We start from the raw sequence: 21,796 nt of genomic DNA on the forward strand, positions 1-21,796 counted from the left end.
AGTTCTTCCTTGATCTCATTGATCTCATTGTTAGCCTATTCATTGTTTAGTAGCATGTTATTTAGCCTCCATGTGTTTGTGTGATTTTTAGTTTTCTTCTTGTAATTGATTTCTAGTTGCATACCACTGTGATCAGAGAAAATGCTCAATATGATTTCAACCTTCTTAAATGTATTGGGACTTGTTTTGTAGCCTAACATGTGGTCTATCCTAAAAAATATCCTTAAAAATGTTGAGTTAAATCCATTTGGTATAATGTACCATTTACAGCCACTGTTTTTCTGTCTGGATGATCTACCCATTGATTTCAAAGGGGTGTTAAAGTCTCCTACTATAACTGGTCTGTCCCTTTATATCTGTCATTATTACCTTTCTATTTAGTTGATACTGCATTGGGTGCATAAATGTTTACAAGGGTTATATACTCTTGTTTGATTGATCCTTTATTATTTTTAAATGTCCTTCTTTGTCTCTTATTATAGCCTTTGTTTTAAAGTCTATTTTGTCTGGCCCAGCTGGAGTAGCTCAGTTGCTTGAGTGTTGTCTTGTGCACCAAAAGGTTTATGGTTTGATTCCAAGTCTGGGCATATACCTGGGTTGTGGGTTCAATCCCTGGTTAGGATATGTATGGAAGTCAACTGATCAATGATTCTCTCACATCAATGTTTATCTATCTATCTATCTATCTATATCTATCTATCTATCTATCTATCTATCTATCTATCTATCTATCTCCCTTCCTGTCTCTAAGCATATCCTCTGGTGAGGATTTTTAAAAAGAAATCTATTTTGTCTGACATAAGTATTGCTAACTCAGCTTTTTTTGTTGTTTCCATTTGCATGAAATATCTTTTTCCATCCTTTACTTTCAGACTGTATATATCTTTTAATCTGAAGTGCATCTCTTGTAGGCAGCATATATATGGGTCTTGTTGCTTATCCATTCAACTATCCTATGTCTTTTGATTGGAGCATTGAATCCATTTACATTTAAAGTAGTGATTGAGAGGTACATATTTATTGCCCTTTTAGTCTTTATAACTATGTTCCTCTTTTTTTCCCTCTTCTTAAAGAAGACCCTTTAATATTTCTTATAATACTGGTTTGGTGGCAATGAACTCCTTTAGCTTTTTCTTGTATGAGAAGCTCTTTATTTCACCTTTAATTTTATAGCCTTACTCAATAGAGTAGTGTTGGTTGTAGGTACTTGATTTTCATTACTTTGAATATATCATGCCAATTCCTTCTGGCCTGAAGTGTTTCTGTTGAAATATCAGCTGACAGCCTATGGAAGCTCCTTTGTATGGAACTATCTTTCTCTTGCTGCTCTTAATATTCTCTTTGTCTATAGCCTTTGTCCCTTTAATTGTAATGTGTCTTAGTGTGTGCCTCTTTGAGTTCATCTTAATTGGGACTCCCTGTGCTTCCTGTACAGGTGGTCTTTTTCCTTAACCAAGTTAGGGAAGTTTTTACCTATTATTTCTTCAAATAAGTTCTTGATCCCTTGCCCTCTCTCTTCTCCTCCTGGTACCCCTATGATGTGAATGTTGTTATGCTTGATATTGTCCCAGAAATCCCTTAGAGTTTCCTCATTTTTAAAATTTTATTTTTTAAAGATAGAGCCATCTATCTATGTATCTATCTGTCATCTATCTACTCTCTTAAAGATGTTTTTTTCCCACCACCATTTATCCCCCCTATTCCTTCCTCCACTTCCACCCACCTTCCCTACCCCAAGCAATCCTATCCCCAGCAATCACCACACTGTTGTCTGTGTCCATGAAGGAATTTCTCTATCTATCTATCTATCTATCTATCTATCTATCTATCTCTCCCCCACTTTCCTCACTCAACCCTCCCTCAAGCCCAACAGCTGTCAGCCTGCTCTCTATAAGTCTATCTCTTTTTTGTTTGTTAGTTTCTTTTGTTCATTAGAGTCTACATATGACTGAAATCATATGGTATTTATCTTTCTCTGACTGGCTTATTTCACTTAGCTTAATGTTCTCCAGGTCCATCCATGCTGATGCAAAGGGTAAATTTTCCTTTTTTAAAATTTTTATTTTATGGCCTACTGGTATTCCATTGTGTAAATGTACCACAGCTTTTTTATTCACTCATCTACTGACCAGCACTTTGTTGCTGTGTTTCTGTTATCTTGTCCTCTAAATGCTGAGTTGTTGTTTTTTTACTTCATTCTTATTGTTGACACTATTATCCTCTGCTTCATCTAACCTGCTGTTGATTCCTTCTAGTATATTCTTCATTTAAGATATTGTATTCTTCATTTCTGACTGGTTATTTTTTATGGTTTCTATGTCCTTTTTAATGCTTACTATCTCTTTAAGATCTCACTAAGATCCTCCATTGTTTTCCTAAATTCCTTGCGCATCCTTATAACCATTGTTTTGAACTCTTCATCTGGTAGCTTAATTGCCTCCATTTCACTTAGTTCTTTTTCTGTGGATTTATTTTGTTCTTTCATTTGGGTTACATTTGTTTGTCTCCCCATTTTGTCTGCCTATATGTGTTTGTCTCTGTGTATTAGGTAGATCTGCTAAGTCTCCCTATCTTGTTATTATGATCTTATGTAGTAGGTGTCTTGTGGGGCTCAGTGGTGCACTCTTCCTGATCACCTGTGCTAGGTGCTCCAAGAATGTCTCTTGTATGTATTATGTGAGCCCTTCTGTTGTAGTTGAGTCTTGGGTGCTGTTGGGCCATTCATGTCCCTCCCAATTGTTAACTACAACATGTGGATATGGGACAACCTCATTTTGCATCTCTACCCCTCTTAGAAGTCTCAACATGGCTTCTTCTTTATATGCTTGATTATAGGAGTTCTAGTCAGCTAGTGTTCAGGTGGTTCTCAAAGGTGGTTTTTCTATAATTAATTTCAATTTTGAGGTAATAATGGAGGAGTCAAGCACAACATTTACTTATTCTGCCATCTTGACTCTAAGCCTCAAAATAAATGTCTGCAAAATTAAATCTGTTTAATAGATATACCCACTCTGACCTCAGGAAATTAGACAAGATTTAAAGTTATTTATGGGCCATGGCTTGCTCTAAAATTTATTTTCTTTGATTTACTTTGTTGTCACTTTGATAATGGGGAATTATTATACCACAGACCAGATAATCCAGGAGAGAAGGAAAGCCCTCAAGGACGAGAAGGAGCATGGTAAAACTGACGATAGGAAGTATCGGGATTTTCTGGATATTTTACTTTCTGCCCAGGTAAATCTTTCACATTTCTGAGCCTGCTCATATATCTAAGTAACTGTGTAAGGTAGATGGATGAGTGGGAGGAGAGGAGACAAATGTAAAATTGATCAACTAAATTTAACAATACTTTTGAATTGATGGGTTGGCTCTATACAATCTGTAGTAAAGATAGAATTCTGCAGCTTTGTCATTAGAGAAAGTCAGATTGGACTACATTTTTTACTGATTTGACAGGATTTGGTTACTATCATAAAGATACATAATAGTTCAGGAAAACAAGGAAATGGGTCACAGGTAAGCTGATAAAATGTTGATGATAAGGTGCTGGATAAGTCTGACAGGATGATTGAAGGAACTCTTTGCAAGGCCTATTGTCCTTTTCCAGCTTTGGTCCTCCTTTATGCTCTGGGCAAAGTGTGACTTGAAGTATATATTTGTTGAACTGAGTTAAAATTGAAACTTGTTTTGGAAATGATAATTTTTTTCCTTAAATCCATTATTTTGATTGGAGCTCCAAGCATCTATAAACTGAAGTTGCATAAACATACCTCTATTGTACTTTCTAGGCTGAACATGACAACAGCTTCTCAGATGCTGACCTGCGTGCTGAGGTGAACACATTCATGGTGGCAGGGCAAGACACCGTAGCAGGAAGCCTTTCCTGGCTCCTCTACAACCTGGCTCAGAACCCTGAGCATCAGGAGAGATGCCGGGAGGAGATCAGGGGCATCCTGGGGGATGGGTCTTCCATCACCTGGTAAGATTCTGCATCCCTAAACAATTCATCCTGTTTTCCTCCTGGGATTTTGCTTTCTTCTTTCTTCTTCTGGCACCTTGGTGACTAGTGCTTCAAAAGATGTGTATGTAGAAGCAGACAAGGGAGGCTACCATTCTTCTCTTTCTCTAGAGGGCCCAAAGCTATCCCTTTGTCTTTTGAAAAAGAGCGCCAAGTATCCATAAATTACGTTTCATTGTTTTTCTGAGCAGTAGTGTGTTAAATGTCTTATTTATTTCTTTCACCCAGTTTCTGGTGCATTGGAAATGGGGACTTGTTCAGTAGACTTGCATTTAGAGCTTGAGTGGTAGAGCTCAAGTGGGGCTCCTCTTCTGAGAGACCTGAATGAACATCTGTGTCATTTAAGTCTCTCCTGTCTCCTTGTTTACTCCTCAGGATTGGCTTTGGACTTTGAACATAGTACTAAATGATGCACACTGAAGTTGAGTTTAGCAAATACAAACTGAGGACATTTTAAATACTGAGGTACTAAAACTACATGCAAGATTTGATGTGGGTCCTACCCTCAATGAGCTCCCCCCCCCCCTCCCATACAGACAATTGCAGAATAGCATGATAAGGCAGAGAGATATATGCTAGCAACCACTTAGAAGACAGGTGCCTAAGCTGGCATGGGGGGTCTCAAGGATACTTCCTGGAAAGATCTGACGCTTAAGGTACTTCTTACAGGATGGGCAGGAGTTAGTCAGATGGAAAAATTCATTTTGCTAGAGTTTGAGCATATCTTGCTGTTAATGAAGCCCAGCTTATGAATTTTCCCCTTAAACATGCTGTTTGCAAAGAACACTCTCTTCATTCTAGCTAGGTATTTCACATATCGTTGTTTTTTCTGGTCAGAGGGGCAGAAAAATAGAAATGTTAAGGGTAATGTGGCCCCATGGTTAGAGGGAAATCATCATATTTCAAATACAAAGGTCAGCTCAACTAGAACATTTGTAAAGACATTTGAATTTATATGGGTATAGTAGAGATCTCACTTTTTATAAAAATGAATAATCATCATTTCCTACTATAAATTAAAGGTCTGATCAATATAGCACAAAATGCAGTGTTGCTTAGTCATTTTTATTCATTCATTGAAATTGAAAACACTGTATACCATCTCCCAACAGTAATTAGATATTTTAATCTTGATTATGGTATATATATATATACAACTCAACTAGTGATCATTCTTGTTCTCGTTGGGTTTATGTAAAATGTGAAAGCAACAAAAAATATTTTCCAGGTAGGAAAACGAAGTACAGAGGATCTTTTTACTATCATTTGTTTTAATGAGAGTAATGGCAATTATATTATAGGGAATAAATATGCTTTTATTCTATAATATGGCCTTATAGTTATACTTAATGAAATTTGTACATAGAATTCTGAGAATTGATAATTCCTTTAGACAGATAATAAAACCATACTACAAAAAGCAGTTTCTAGAAAGCTGAAAATTTGTTCAATGTTTTTTCTGGCTTCTTACCCCATTTCTGCTTTGGGTTAAAATTCTTCTCTTCTTTTTACACCAGGGCTATAGTGGACAGCATTGTTTTCTTAAATATGCTAAGTTCCAGACTAACCACATGAATCTTTTTATTCTGGGCTCAAGGAGGAAAGTGTTTAAAATTAAGATTTCATATTTCAGAATGATCAAAGCCTGCATTCAAAATAAGTAATCAGAAAAGAAAATAGAAATACAATAGAGCAAATAGACTAAAAACTATATGCAATCATTTTATTAAACCAACCTGACTAGCGACGGTGCAAATGAAAAACTTCATTCTTGCCCGACCAGCTTGGCTCAGTGGTTGAGTGTCGACTTATGAACCAGGAGGTCACAGTTCAATTCCTGGCCAGGGCACATGCCTGGGTTACGGGCTCCATCCCTGTTGGGGGCGCGTGCAGGAGGCAGCTAATCAATGATTCTTTCTCAATTGATGTTTTTTTCTCTCTCCCTCTCCCTTCTTTTCTGAAATCAATAAAAATATATTTTAAAAAAACAAAATAACAACAACAAAAATTTTGTTCTTCTCCTGCCAACACTTCAAACTTGCTGCGTGAAAGCAGGAGTGAACCTCACATATTCTGATTGATTTAAATCAAAAGAGCAGTATCATTCCAATAATTAAGCTGGTCCAGTGGAATATTAAAAACTTAAATTTCCTATCCACTTGGAGCATCACCCCCTATCCAGTTCAGTACTTCTTTGGGTCTGGAAGCCAGTGGTGGGTAAGAGGCTTATGGATGGCTTCCTCTTATTCACCAGCTCTTCCCCTACGCTGCTGTTTCTGACCCTTCCAGAAATGGGCCCAGGCAGGAGAGAGGATAAGGAGAAAGTGGCTGGTACTATTGTGACCTTGCCCTCTGAGCTTGGTGGATATTCAAATGCTTCCTTTTATTCTCAATAGTTGCCCCTGTGGGTTTCTTGGAGATTCCCTCACAGGGACTTTGCAAGGGTGAAGCAAGGGAATTCTTGTCCTTAGAATTCCCCTCAAGCTGGTTCCAGAGCTCTCCCTCTGACCAGTTCAGTTCATTGGCCCACAGGACACATGGGAGCATTCTTGCTTTGTCCCTGTTGCTCTCCATTGCCTCTCTCTGTCTGTTCAGAGTCATGGCTTTTTCTATCCGTCCTGTGCTCCCCAAGCTCCAGGGAGCACACATCAGATCACCTGACTAATCCTCTTGAAGCCCCTTTTACTTAACATGGGAGGGAATCCTCCTCCATTCTCCATGGCAAATCCAGCATTTCAACACTTCTCTTAAAAGCATTTTTTTTTCCTATCAAACCTCTCAAGCCTCTTCTCTTCAGTCCTTAGCCATTCCTTATACATTCTGGATTTGTATAATGAGCTAAGGTTTGTAAAACTGGTTTTCAGAAATCTACTTAGCAAATCCTTTTCCAGTACTTTAGCACCTCACTTTGTAATGAGGATACTTGGCATCTGTTTGGTTCTTCATCCTCTGGGAAGGAGTTCCATTTTAAAATGCTGTTGCATAAACAATTGGAAAAATAGATTTAACACGAGGATGATATTTACCAGGAACAAACATCAAGTAGGAAAAGAAATCAATATTTACAAACTGGATGTGGAGTCTGAGTTCCTTTCCCTTCTTCCCTTGTATTCACAGGGACCATCTGGGCGAGATGACATACACTACAATGTGTATCAAAGAGTCTCTCCGATTGTACCCTACAGTCATATCTATTTCCAGACAACTCAGCAAGCCCATTACCTTCCCCGATGGACGCTCCTTGCCTGCAGGTCTTTGCCCTCATTTCTTAAGCAGCTAGATATTGTGGGACCCTGGGGACCACAGTAAAAGACCAGTAGGTTTCTCAACTCTTGGAGAAGTCAAAAGACAATCCTAAAGATACCGGGCTTAAGGTGGGGCACAGGAGGCATTGTCTTGATCAGATGTGGTTTCAGCAACTTTCCCAAAGGCACATAACCGTTTGCAGCAAAACTATGTCCAGAACCTGTGTCATAAGATTCCGAACCCAGGCTATCTTCCATTGTTGGAACATTGTTTTAAAGATAATCCTTGTTTGGCTGAGCTTGAGACCCAGGCAAGATTTCATGGGAAATGAACACCATTATCTTTATCTACAAGACCCAAGGAAAGCTTTCAGCTTCTTTGCCATCACAATATCGCCCTAATAAGTGAGCAGCACTTAATATTTTACATAGAGCCTTCAAACATTTTATCTCATTTTTCTCTTGGAACATGATCTTAGCAAACAATTCTATAGTGCTTTGCAGTTTAAAAGCCCTTTCAAATACTTTTGGTGTCACCAAAAAACACGCTGGGGGACCCCAGTGTGCAGCCACAAGAGCTAGAGCTCATGCAGCAGTCCCGTGCCCAGAGCCCGGAGCTCTTCAGAACAACACACGTTTCTGAGCAGGGTGGGTGGGAGGCAGAGGGTTCACATGAGACATCCTTCACGTATCTGCTTCATTGTTCTATGTATTCTTGCCCTTGGAAACAAGCCAACAACCTGTTAGTTACTATGACATTGTTGACAGATCAAGAATTAATTCTGGTAATCAAATAATCCTAAATTCTCTCTCCTGTGTGGCTTTTTTTTTATTCCCAAACTACATGGGTATTTGTCAAAATTCCCCACCCTGTATATAGGAACAGCACCAACAGAAACTTGACATTGGATTTGCATTATAGAATTATAGCTCTGTTCTTATGTCCTCAAACTGTCCCCAATTAGTGCTTTATAGTCCATTAATATACAGTTGTTCCTGCTTATCCATGCTTTCATTTCCCCTGGTTCAGGTACCTGCAGTCACCTGGGGTCTGAAACCCTTATTTTACTTAATAATGGCCCCAAAGCACAAGAGTAGTGATGCCAGCAATTCAGATATTCCAAGGAGCAGCTATAAGTGCTTTTGTAAAGAGAAAAAGTGAAAGTTCTTATATGCTGAGTTTGCTATGATCCTACCATAAAAACGAATTTTCTATTTGTGAAATTGTGAAGAAGGAAAAAGAAACTTGTGCTAGTTTTGTTGTTGCACCTCAAACTGCAAAACTTATGGCCACAGTGTGTGATAAGTGCTGAGTTAAGATAGAAAAGGCATTAAGTTTGTGGGTGGAAGACATGAACAGAAATCTTGTTCTGCTCGATGGTAATGTGTTACCAGAAGCATTGAGCCTTATGAAGACTTCAGCAGAGGGTCCACTAAAATAAGTGACACTCAGCCATTTACTGCCACAAGGGATGTTTACACAGATTCAGGAATAGGTTTGGCATTTTGTCATCTCACATCATCACAAGACTTGTGAGTGCAGTACAATAAGATTTTTGAAAGAGAGATGGCATTCACATAACTTTCATTACAGTATATTATTATAATTGTCCTATTTTATTATTAGTTATTGTTAATATCTTACTGTGCCTAATTTATAAATTAAACTTCATCATATGGTTTGGTACCATCCCCAGTTTCAGGGTTTAACGTGTCCCCATGGATAAGTAGAGATCACTGCATAAGTGATTTCCAAAGGCAGCAGAAAGCATAAGCATATTTTGATGTGAAACCAATTGCTCTTTAAGATAGAGTCATGTGTTAAGCAGATCATTGCTTTAAAAACTCAGGTGCCACCAAGCTTTATCTTCCCACAGGACATTCACTCCTGGCATCAGCTACAGTGCCCACAGCTCTGCCAGGAACTAGCTCTTGTCCTTGTAGAAGAAAAGTCTTACTGAAGAGTGGTAGAGCAGTAGCCCACTGTTTACTCTTTCTCCTGCAATCTCTGTTATCTCTTCCCTTTCTCAGGAATGACTGTGACTCTCAGTATTTGGGGTCTTCACCACAACCCTGCCGTCTGGGAAAACCCCAAGGTATGACTATCTTCCACATAAATACTTCAAAGAACCAATGCCATCCAATTCACTTTCTGTTAGCTCTGCATGGAAGTGGAAAACTATACAGCAAACAAAAATAAACATAAAAACCAAAAATGTAAAACTTTCCCACTAAAGGAAAACGGTCCTATCCCTCTATTCCTATTTTATCTTTGCTTTGAATAAACAAATTGGCCTAACGTCACACGGGCTGCTCTAGTTGCTGTGGCCATTTACTCAGCAGGCTCTGCCACGCACTTTCCTAGATATCTGCACGGGGGGTGGGGGTGGGGGGTAGAGTCCCCTTTTCCTGGATTTCACAATCAAGATTCTGGAAGGAAATCAAGTATCCCTCAAGTTGGGCAATTTGAGAAGAGTTCTATGAAGGAACTTTTGATAAAGGTATGGGTTAGGGTTTAAGAAAAGCAAAATAGAGTAAATAACTGCCAAAGGGCTTACCACTTCTTGGCCTGGTGAGTCACAGGAGAGAGGGTGATGAGCCTGGAGAGAGAGAGCTTCTGGAAAAGACCATCAGACAGGAGCTGTGGCTGTCAGTCGAGCATGCAGCCCACCTTAGACAACCTGGCAGGTAGGGGCCCAGGAAGTAAATACCCTGAATGCTCTCTCCTCCCACCCTTCAGGCCTCCTATCAATGTCTTTTCTTGGCCAAACCCAACCGAACAACATGTGGTTCAGCTTCTTAGAGCCGAGAGCAGGGAGGAGAAAGGATCTAGAGAGACAAAAAGAAGAGGTGTAGCATACCTGAGTTCCTTGATTCGATGTTCTCTTTAAACACATGTTTGATGCTTCCTTTTACAAAAGCTGCTAGGGTTAAAGATCAGTTACATGTAATGGAAAGTTGGACTGCATAGCCCAGTAACAATGATCACACAATCATTTTGACTTGACTTCTAAGTAGGTGCTCTCTTACCTCCAAAGTGAAAATCATACCACTGGCCATAGCATTTCTGCTTTCCCCTTACTTAGTCTGGGTAGCAGATTAGTCAATTGGGAAGTCAGACAAGGTCATAGGTCTAGAGTTGCACTGTCCAGCATGGTAGCCATTAGCACATGTGGCTATTGAGCACTCAAAATGTGGTTGGTCAAAACTGATGTGCTGAAAAAAATTCACACTGGATTTTGAACATGTACCCAAAAATGTGAACTATTTCCTTAATAATTATTTATATTGGATAGATATTGGAATGATAATATTTTCTGTTAAATAAATTCCATGATTAAAATTCATTTCATCCTTTAAAAATGTGACTACTAGAACATTTAAAATTATATATGTGGTTCACAGTATATTTTGGTTGATCGGTACTAAGTAGTAGCTTAGGAATGTGTTAATGGTGTTGGGGGTGACCTCTCATTTCAGGTCTTTGATCCCTTGAGGTTCTCTCCAGATAATCAAAATAAGAGACACAGCTACTCCTTCCTACCATTCTCAGCTGGACCAAGGTGAGGACAAGTTGAAGCTGTTGAAAATATACAAAAATGTTTACTTGGAGACAGCGTTTTTCCTTTAGTCTCTCAGCTCTGTAAATTCTTCCATGGAACCCTATCTTCTCGCCTGGCCATGAGGAGATCTTGGTGCCTAGTTGAACCTCTGAGAGGGCCAGTTAGTTTCACAGAGGACAATGCCCCTCTCTATCACATCCTAGGTAGTCACACCCCAGAAAGCTATCTCATGAGGCAAGCTGTTGCTCAGAGGCTCAATGCAGTCCACCCCCAATGCAAGTGGGCTGCATTTATTTTTTTCTAATAATAGAAAAAGGTGTTGTTTTTTATTTTAGCCTTATTGATGTATACCTGACATATAAAATTCTAAGATCTTTAAAGTGTACATCATGATGATTTCATATACATCTTCATTGTGAAAAGATTCCTCCCCATCCTTCACCTCATGTATTTGTGTGTGTGTGAAATATACACCACTGTGTAACTGTAACTTACTTTCTTAGCGCATCACAATTATAAAATACAGTGTTGTGAACGACAGTCACCATGTTTTCCATCAGATCCTCACAGCAGAAACAACTCTGAGCAATGCCAAGTGCCACCTTGGTTAGGGAGACCCTTGCATTGGGGCCTCCCAGCTCACATTCTCACAGGAGACCATGTAAACCCAAAGTACAGAAGTTTGTATGGCGTTTTTAGAATGAACACGTTGCTTTACTGGGAACATCAGACTTGCTATTCTAGCATCGTATTGCAGAGTCAGGAGAAACACATTTGTTCGAATATCTCTGCTTTTCTCTCGGTGTCTGCAGGAACTGCATCGGGCAGCACTTCACCATGATTGAGTTAAAGATGGCCATTGCCATGATTCTGCTTCGCTTCAAGATTACGCCCGACCCCACCAGGCCACTTACCTTAGTACCCAAGGTTCTCCTCAAACCCAAGAATGGGCTCTACTTGTCCTTGAAAAAAATTTCCTAATGTTTAGAGCCCAGGCTAGAATGATTATAAAATTTGATTTAAAATTAAATTACTACTAATGGTTCAAGAACATGGAGAGGAATCAAAGTATGGTGGGAAGGTCACGGGTAGGTGCGATAGGGGTCTCTGTGGAGCTGCATATTATCCAAAAACATTCCTAGGTGATATAGGGTGTCACCTAGATCTGTTTCTATATGATTTGGTGAGATTTTCCTATCTTTTCTATTTGATTTTAGCTATTATTAATGCTGTATACCAAGGAGTGTGCTAAGAGGCTTCCATACATCTTCTGTGGGTTTTTTTTTAAATAGTTTTCAGAATGACACAGTAACACGTGAATGTGTTCTCACTATAAAAGATTTCCAACACTAGAAAAATCATGTAGAGTAAAAAGTAAAAATCCATTTCCCATAGCACAACCCTCCCTGCCCTGGCCAATCCTGCTGCTTTTTCTAAAAACAGAATAGTTTGGTGTGTATTCTTTCGAACATTTTCCTATACATTTCATATGTGCAGTTGTATGGGACCATATCCATATTGTTCCTGCTTTTTATCACTTAATAAAAATAAATCTCATTCCCAATCCTGGCTCATGATGTACCATAATTTATTTAACTATTTTCCTATTATTAGATATTTAACTTATTTGTAGTTTTAAAAACATGTTTATTGGCCATTTGTGTTTATTTTTGTTTTGTTCTCTATGATTTGTGCATCATCTATGTTTCTTTTTCTATAGCGTTGTCTTTTTCTTATTGATTCATGTGAGTTTTTCGTATGTTATGGATAATAATCCTTGATTGTAACTGTTCTTTGTAATTTTTCTCATTTTCCTTTTTAAACAATACTTATGTTGTATGTGAATGAATGACAGATAGTTACAAATTATATTAAGTGCCATGAGGAAATGAGTGGGCTCAGCTACACAGTAATCAAGGGGAACTTACTTTGAATTGGTTTATCTAGAAAATTCTCTTTAAGAAGGTGACATATAAGTTGAAACCTGAAAGATGATCATGGAAGCTACTCCTACTTTTTCTCATGGGCCTTCTAGCGGCAAAATGATGGCACTTTGAAAGAGCGGGGGTGAGGCCATGTGTCACTGCCACACATCTAAGAGGGAGAAATGGACTGGGAAGCAGGGGGTTAATGGTGAGTTCTGTTTTGTACATATTGAATGGGAGGTGCCTGGCAGGCCCCAACAGAACAGATGCCCAGGAGGCAATGAAAACCCATGAGAAAGACCTGAGCTGGGGAAGTTGTTACCAAGCCACTTTACACTGAGTGGCCAGATTGTTATGATCTCTGAATGCATAATAATCTGGCCACTCAATATATATATATTTGTGTATATATATATATACACACACACTAGGGGCCCGGTGCACGAAATTCGTGCACTAGGGGGTCGGGGGTCCCTCTCACATACTGGGAGCCCTCAGGGGATGTCCTACTGACAGCTTAGGCCCGCGCCCCATGGGGCGCGGGCCTAAGCCGCAGTCTGGCCTCCCTTTGTGGGAGGCAACCAGGCTGATCAGGGGAAGGCACCAGCCCCATCACCCCGCTGCTGCAGCCACTGCTAGTCACCGCAGCCACCAAGGTGTTTTTATCAACACAGACTCCAGTCCCTTCACCAAGAAAAAATGACAACTTTCTTTAGGCTTTTTCAAGATGTGTCTTTTACAGGATATCCATTTCTTTATTTATTTTTTATCCTCACCTGAGGATATGTTTCCATTGACTTTTAGAGAATGTGGAAGAGAAAGGGAAAGACAGAGAGAAACATCAAAGTGAGAGGAACACTTTCATTGGTTGCCTCCTGCATGAGCCCTGATCTGGGCCCCGGCCAGGGAAAAGCCTGCAACCTAGGTACATGCCCTTGATCAGAATCGAACCCAGACCCTGCTGTCTGCAGGCCCAGGCTCTATTCACTGAGTCAAACTGGCTAGGGCAGGATATGACATTTCTTAGCCCTCCAGCAGCGGACCTTCATTTTTTTTCTCCAGAAGTGTGGTGGAAAAACCCTAGATCACCTTTTTGGATTCTTATTACCCAAGTTACTAAGAATATTACCAGTGGCATACAGGAAGCTTAGCCAATGTGCAGTCAGAAAAGGTGTTTCCTCTATAGTTCACACCAATCTACGGCTGGGCCCTGCCCAGGCCTAAAGCCTCTGGCCAAAGCTTTAAGCCTGGGCAGGCCCCTCCAGCTCCCTCTGATCACCGGCTCAACCCTGCCCAGACCCAAAGCCTCTTGGGCAGGAGCGGAAACCCAGCTCCCTGCGATCAATCGCAGAGGGTCCCCTGCTTCCCAGGCCGAAAGCAGACCCCCAGCTCCCTGCCCAGGCGATCGATCACAGGGGGTCCGCTGGAGTACCAGGCCGAAGCAACCCCCAGCTCCCTGGGATCGATTGCAAGGGGTCTGCTCCTGCACCAGGCCAAACTTACCCTCCTCCTCTGGACACGAAAAATATGTTCATCAAATAATTAAGTCCTTTGGGGAAAATTAAGAGTCCAACAATTTTGTGTTTATGTTGTCATTGACTCAAATACCCCCAAATATTTTTTTCCACTCATGGTGCAACTGAAATTCTTCGAACACCTTTCCTAATGAATCTGGACACCATTATGAAGTGTGTCCTCAATCACCAGGGCAGTGCCCAGGTGGACAGGTCAGTGACTAAAAGACAAAAAGTAAACTCATTCACCAGGAGCTACTTCATCCATGAATTGCTGTTCCACTTCTTCTCTTCCAACATCTCCAGATCCCTCATGGAGGCAAAATTTAACAAGACCAAACTCATCCACCTTGGTCAACACACTTTCCTGCATCACAATGACCTGGTTTACAAATCAGCCATCAGAACTTCCATTTTAATAAATATTGCCCGGTGGCCCATGAGCACACAGATTTTTCTTAGGCTTTGCATTGCCTGAAACCTTCATAAAACGACCGGTTGCCTAAGACACAAACCTTGATGATGGATGCTTCCTCTGTGGTGGTTGGATAAATATGTAGCATACAGGAAGTCCTCAAGAAATAAATGGAAACTAAACGTGATGCAGGGCAGGGCCCGTTCTAGAATCCCAAAAAACTAACTTCCAGCCAGAGCTCTCTCTACTAAAGCCACCCCCACATCTCCCCAGGAATCCCATCAATGGCCACTCCACTCAGACCCCCAACCTGCACCCCCTCTCTGCACAGGAAAAGGCAGGTTGCCTTTTCCAGCATCGATCTTCCCAGGGACTGTGTAAGCTCTGCCACCTGGTTGCTATTCAAGATATTGCAAGCAATAGGGAGGGGGGTGGGGAATAAAGAATAGGAACAAACTTTTGGCCAAAAAAAATAGAGCCATACTTTTTGTAAGCAAACTTTTAGAAAGTGTTTGGCCTCAAAGCAAACTGGAATCCACTGCCCCCCTCACTACTTACACTGTGGTGTAACGGAGTAAATGTAAAAGTATTCAACCCTTAGGGAAACCAATAGTGAGCATGTACATTACAAGACCCTCAGAAAGGCTTATGTTCTTTGATGGAGACATTACACTCCTGGGAGTCTGTCGTAAGGAAGAGTCATTACTTCAGAGATTTAATGGAAAGGGCTCAGGAACTAGGGCCATTCAGATAGAGGCAGTGTCAGAATACAGAGATCCATGGGGAGTGGCCAGGAATCAGCCCTTCAACCCGACCCCAGACTGAACAGGGACAAAGGAACTGAGGTGGATGGAGAAAAGGAGGGTCAGTCATTCAGGAGGATGGTGGGGCTCCAGGGACAAGAGGCTGAGGTTGTGCTTTCCAGGAAAATGGGAGCCCATTGGGCTCAGCTGATCTGTCAACCACCCAGCGCAGCTGGCCGACTTGCAGACTAATTCCAGACCTTACTTGGTAAAGAAGGACTTTTGGGAAGAAGTAAACATTTTTAATATTCTCAGCTGGGCCAGGTGACAGGAGTGAGCCTAGGGTAGGCAGTAGCTGGTGGGCAATGGTAATGGGCTGTGCATGGTGGTCCTGGGTCTACAGGATGCCAGGTCTTTATCCATTGGACTCTCACCAAAAATATGAAGTAGATTCTCTTTTAAATGTTCATTTAAGGAAAAGAAAACTGAGACACAGAGAGGTTAACTGGTTGATGCGTATTAATTCATTCAAAAACACCAAGCACTTGTTCTATGCAGGGACTATGCCAGATGCCTGGGGATGCCCTGCCCTCCAGGAGCTCACAGACAAAGAGTCCACCCGGTGAGTGTGGTAGGGAAAGAGGTGTCAGGGAATCATCCTGAAGGAGGTGAGGTCGCAGAAGGAAAAAAACCATGAGCCCTGAACGTGAACACTGAGATGTGAAACATCCTGGGAGGGGAGATTGGAGTATGCAGTGACAGAAAGCCTCCAGTGTGTCCATCTAGTGGCTACTCTAGATAGTGCAGGCAAAGCTGAAAGGAAAATTATGATGGCTGTTGTTAACCCTCACTGAACACTTACTAAATGTTTTCTATACATATTTAAGTCATTTACTCATCACCACAGACTATACGGCTATATGGTAGCCGTAACTTCACCCTTTGTTTTCATATTCAGGCACTGAAAAATTGGCAGGGTGCGATTTGCCCAGGATAGTCTAGTTTCAAGCCCATGTCCACAGCCACTAACTAAGCTGCACTGACTTGGAGGTGTGAAGAGCTGATCCTGGTTGGCTGTATTTGGGAAAGGTCTCTCTAGTGACAGTATGGGGCAGTGAGTGTTCAACAAGAGTGAAAACAAAACAACCCAGGCAAGATGGAGACCGGAAGCAGGGGAGCTGGGAGTAGGGGTAAGGGAGGGGCATTCAGTGTGAATCCATCCCTGGCCTGGGTGAATGGGTGCAGACGCCACTAATAGGAGCAAGGGCTTAGGTTGGTGAAAGACCAGGAATTCTATTTTGGACCTGAGGTACTTGAGGAGTTGAGAACAAGGCAACAAGTGTCCTGAGGGAATGGGCTGAAGGTGCTAATTTGGAAGTTGATGGTTCAAAGGAAGTACTATAAATAATGGAGTGGATAAGGTCCCCATGTCATTCTTTGAACAAGTATTGACTGGAGACCTTCTGTATTTCCAGCTTGTGCTGGGCACACAGGGCAGATGGGGTCTGTGTCTCACTGAATCCAGAGTTCACAGTGTTGTCCAGAGAGCAGCGCCATGACCAACGTGGGAGCCTGGGGGGCTGAGGGCAGGTGGTCAGGAACAGCTCCTCAGGAAAAATGGCTTCTATCCTATTATGTTGAGAGCAGAGGATCAAATAAGACATTGTATCTTGTAACAAGAAGATGGGACTATAGTGCCTGTGGTGAGAGCAGTCTCTGCAGAGTGTTGGGCATGAAAGACATGGAGGAATGGGAAGGATGAAGGCAAAAACAGCAAATGCCAACCACTTCTCTTAGACACTGGAAGGGACCTCTCTCCACTATCCCAGATGCAGCTTTCCAAGTGGACTATAAGACTGCAATGGTAAGCATTCTGTTTTCTTCTTCAGCTCCTCTCTCTCTCTCTCTCTCTCTCTCTCTCTCTCTCTCTCTCTCTCTCTCTCTCTCTCTCTCTCTCTCTCCCCGCCTGCATTTTCTCCTCAAGACAATGGGTCCAGTTATACAACCTGATCAGATCAGAATGGGGCTTTAGTCAAAAAGCATCCTATAAGCCATATGGGAGCCTTCAGCTTCATGTGAAAATCACCATCACTGTGCTTGGGTGCGGTGGAAGTCCTTTGTTTCAGGACATTAGCTCTTAGGGCATGGAAGATTCTTCCATCAGCTTCTCCCCACCCATCTCTCTTCCTTTTTTTTTCTCTGTCCACTGGAGTTCCCTCTCCTCCCTGACCCTTTCCCCACTTCTCCAGTACCTGTCCTCACCACCCTCATCCCACACCCCCAAGTTTACAGCTACAACTGGTTTACAGGCCAGTTATTCATTTGCAAAGTCCATGTACAGAACTGTACCAGCCTCAGCAGTGCAGAACGAACCTGTGCAACCAGCCCCATTGTGGTGGTGCCCCCAGAGGTCCAAGAGAGCAGCTGGGCCCAGCATATTCTGTACCCTCCAGCCATGCAGAGCCTCTAGCCTGCCTCTCACCTGACTTGCCACATGACTTGGGCAAGTGCCATCGCATCCAAGTCTTCGGGTTCCATAGTGCAAAATGAGCTGGGCTTAAGGATTTTGCTGGCTCTTACACACTGTGGTCTTGCATCCATGTAATAATAATAAAAATAAAAGTCAATCGCTAATATTTATTGTGCACTAACTGTGCTAGGTACTATTCTTTTAATCCTCACCCAAGGACATGTTTTTATTGTATATGTTTTTTTGAGAGAGAGAGAGACATCGATTGGTTTCTTCCCATATGTGCTCCAACCAGGGAACAAACCTGCAACCTAGGTATGTGCCCTGATTGGGAATCGAACCCACAAACTTTTGGTGTACAGGACGATGCTCCAACCAACTGAGCCACCCTGCCAGTGCACTATTCTATGTATTTTATGTGCAGTTTCTTTTAACCGTCACAACATCTCTTATTAGATAGCCCCCATTTACTGCCCCAATTTACATATGAGTAAGCCAGAGCTCCAGGGTGGAGTTGACTTATCCAAGGTCACAGATACTAAGTGTCAGGGCAGCTGAATCAGGTTGCCTGACCCGGACCTGGGCTCTAAACCTCCACTTGAGGGCAAAATCCCTGGCTCAATTACTAACTGCTCAACTGAGCTTCAGACCTGAACTGAGAACCCAATAGTCCTACTCCGTTGCCTATAGATGCCACACAGGCTCCTAAATGCCATGTGTCCATAAATGCAGTCACTCACACACATTCCTGCTTGTGCTCTGGCACCTGCCATTCTCAGTGCTATTCACTAGCCTATATTGGGCCTTTGTGAGAATCAGAAAATGGCGCCCCTCCCTGCAGGCTGACACAGGCCAAAGCCAGCTTGCAAGGCCTGGTGAGTGGAGGCACAGGCTGCACAACCTAGAGCGGTGTCCTGGCTCCGTCATCTTCCACTTTGCTCAGGACCATACTGGGACTCATCCCCCTTGACATAACTCTCTCTCCTGCTTCTCCAGGGGACTAAGGTCTGCAGCAAACATGGTATCCTCTGAAATGATGCCCCAGGGCAGAAGCCACTGGGCACCCAGACAATTTCTGAGAGAAAGGGCCACAAGGAGGAGCACTGGTGGCCTAGCTGCCCTTGAAGTCCATGGGAAGACTGAGAAAGGAGCTGGCACAACCTGTAGGGGTTCCTAGGGACAAGCCATGGGAGGGTCTCTGGTCTTAGTGCCTAAGGGGGAAGAGCTCCACCTGAAGCTCAAGTTCAAAGGCTACACTGAATCTGCTCTTCCTGTGAAGTGTGCAGCCACCAGATGGCAGCCGAGGTTACAGGCAGACCGACAGAAAGCATCCCCCCCACACACACAAAATAAAACAAACAAACAAACAAAAATCTGAAGGCCAGAGGAACAATGATGTTCAGAAGAACTTGTCACTGATCCCAGGACCTTCAATGAGAGAGAGAGAGAGAGAGAGAGAGAGAGAGAGAGAACACACATGTGTGTGGGTGTGCCCATGTGTGTATGCACCTGTGTGGGATTGAGAGCTATGGAGATATGGACAGATTTACCGCTGGACAGATAGCTGAGGTTTAGTTCCTTCCTTCCTTTGAGTCTCTTCACCAAGCCTAGGGCTTCCCTTCCCCTGAGTTCAACTCTGTCCTGGGTGCTAGTGACACACAGAGGGAAGTGACCCCATTCTTGCCCTTGAAGAGCAGTCAGGCTGGAGCTGGACAAAGACAAGTAAACAGACAGCAAGTTGGAGGGAGGCTGGGGGAGCCCAGAGGAAGCACCTAGCTCAGGGGTGGTGGGAGGAGCTTCCCAGAGGAAGTGACATCTAAGCTGGGCCTGGTCAGTGATGGGCAACCTTTTGAGCTTGGTGTGTCAAACTTTGCCAAAAAACTGAGCATAACTCGGGTAGTGTGTCACTTTGAGGAAAAAACATTATTTCACAAATGTTTCATCCTCGGCATGCGGCCGCCTCAGCGGCCGCGTGTCATCAGAAATGGCTACGCGTGTCAGTGCTGACACACGTGTCATAGGTTCGCCATCACTGGCCTAGATGGTCTTCTGGCAAGTCCTGGGTGCCACAGTAACATGCATTATCTCCTTTCCCCCTCAGCAGCCTTGCAGGGAAGACTTGACAGAACCAGTTTTGCTGGCAAGTGAGTGGAGCATCTGAATGGTCCCACAAGCAGTGAGGACCACAGCTGGAATCTGAACCCAAGTCTGCTAGACTCTCAAGCTCAAAGACTTCGCCACTGTGTGTACTTCCAAGGACTGAAAACTGGAAGGAGAGGGGCGAGTGGGGGTTCCAGGCTCCTGGTCAGATCTGGAGGGGAGGCAGGTGCTTCCTGCCCTGGTCCCAGAACAAGTCTGACAGCTCCAGCTGTCTGACTCACCTGTGAGGTGGGTCTAAGGGGACAGGGCAGAGTGTGTGTGACTTGGGTCACATCCCCTCCCAGTGGCACTCTGCACCCCACACCTCACCTCTACCCTGGGCCAGAGGATACTGCCCAGCAGTAGTCCAGATCTGAGGCTCCTGGAAGCACAATAAGCAAGTAGTACTTCTGCTCATTGTACCCTGAGCATGAGTGAAGTAATCTTGAAGATCATCTCGATGGCCTGGCACTCTGGCCTGTCTATAACAGGTGGCACTCAAGATAGAACTCCAGGCTGGAAGTTCCTCTTGGAGTCTAATTGAAGTAAGCTGTGCTGCAATCTGCCTTAGATCTGCAGTCCCCGGGTGGAGCCTTCAGTGCCTGAATTTGGGTGTAATCTACTATGTAACCCTGTGAAATTCACACGTGTTAGGTAGGGGAAGAAAAAGAAAGGTGCAAGTCCTATTCCAGGAAGGAGGAGGAGCCAGCGTAAGAGAGAGCCTGCTGGTCCTAGAGCCAGGGTGTGGGCAATTTGAGCGTTCTGCCCCGAGAGTACCTGGAGGGGTGAGGTGGGGGGAATGATGCGGCACAAAGAAGGGAGACTCCAATGAGGGGACTCCCCCCCCCCCCGCCGCCGCCCCACGGGTCACCTCAGGGCAGCTTGGGCATATGCGGTGGGTGGGGGTGGGGAGGGGAGCCATGGGGAGAACCAGCTGGAAAGAGAGAAAGGATGAATCGGAGAGGGGACGGTGAGCGCTGAGCTCAGGTGGAGGGAGCAAGGGAGACCGGGCAGAGGCAAGGAGATGAAGATAAGAACAAAGGCCAAGAGACGCACCCAGAAAGAGACAGAAACAGTGATAGAGATCGGAGGTCGATAAAGGCTGGGAGAGCTGGGTGGAGAGGTCCTAAATGGGGAGAAAAGAGTGGGAAGGAAGCGGGAGGCGTAAAGGAGCACCGGCCTTTTGGGGTTTCCTGCGTGCCCACCCCACCGCTCCGCGGGCTCGGGCCCGCCCCCTCATCTGTCACTCCCGGAGCTTGGAATCCCCTCCTCTCCCCGCCCCCCCCCCCCTCCAGGGCCGGAGAGCAGAGCGCACCTCCCGCTCCGTCCCAGCCCACGGGCTCCCTCCCCAGCCCCGTGAGCGCTGCCCCCTCGGGAGGGTCTGTGCCGCCCGGATAGATGGTGGGGGGCCCAGCTGGTACGTTATCAGCCTCCTCCAGGAGCAAGCCTGAGCCGCTCAGCGGCTGCCTGTCTGAGATTAGGCCCCCGGAGGGTCATTAAGCGCCGCCCTGGCCCGAGCCCAGCCTCCTTCCCCTCCCTCATCTGGCCAGTCGGGCAGGTGGGAACTAGCGATAACGATTGGGGGCTCCAGCAGTTCTGGGGCCGACAGCCCCTTGCCCCCTGCCCCCTGTCAGGGCAGGAACAAGGAGGCGGGGGTAGAAAGGTCAATGCCAGCCCAGCACCTGCAAGGACCCCCAGAGTTCCCACCATCCTCGTCCTGCCAGCATGGGGAGGGGCTGAGGAGGCCCAGGAATCTGAGCA

At 43.8% G+C, this 21,796-nt stretch overlaps 1 protein-coding gene across 1 annotated transcript in view; it reads left to right on the plus strand.

The window, feature by feature from the left end:
- CYP4X1 (cytochrome P450 family 4 subfamily X member 1) overlaps positions 1–11,810 on the plus strand; it is a gene marked incomplete at both ends in the record, with an annotated part of 36,440 nt that extends 24,630 nt beyond the window's left edge. Inside the window, 6 exons of the mRNA XM_079776473.1 lie at positions 3,131–3,237; positions 3,792–3,982; positions 7,139–7,272; positions 9,298–9,362; positions 10,747–10,829; positions 11,642–11,810. Coding sequence (XP_079632599.1) covers positions 3,131–3,237; positions 3,792–3,982; positions 7,139–7,272; positions 9,298–9,362; positions 10,747–10,829; positions 11,642–11,810 — 749 coding nt within the window. The remainder of the gene's footprint in view (positions 1–3,130; positions 3,238–3,791; positions 3,983–7,138; positions 7,273–9,297; positions 9,363–10,746; positions 10,830–11,641) is intronic.
- Between the last annotated feature and the right edge of the window lie 9,986 nt (positions 11,811–21,796).

Source organism: Cnephaeus nilssonii (assembly GCF_951640355.1).
Source record: "Cnephaeus nilssonii genome assembly, chromosome: 7".
Taxonomy (NCBI): Eukaryota; Metazoa; Chordata; class Mammalia; order Chiroptera; family Vespertilionidae; genus Cnephaeus; species Cnephaeus nilssonii.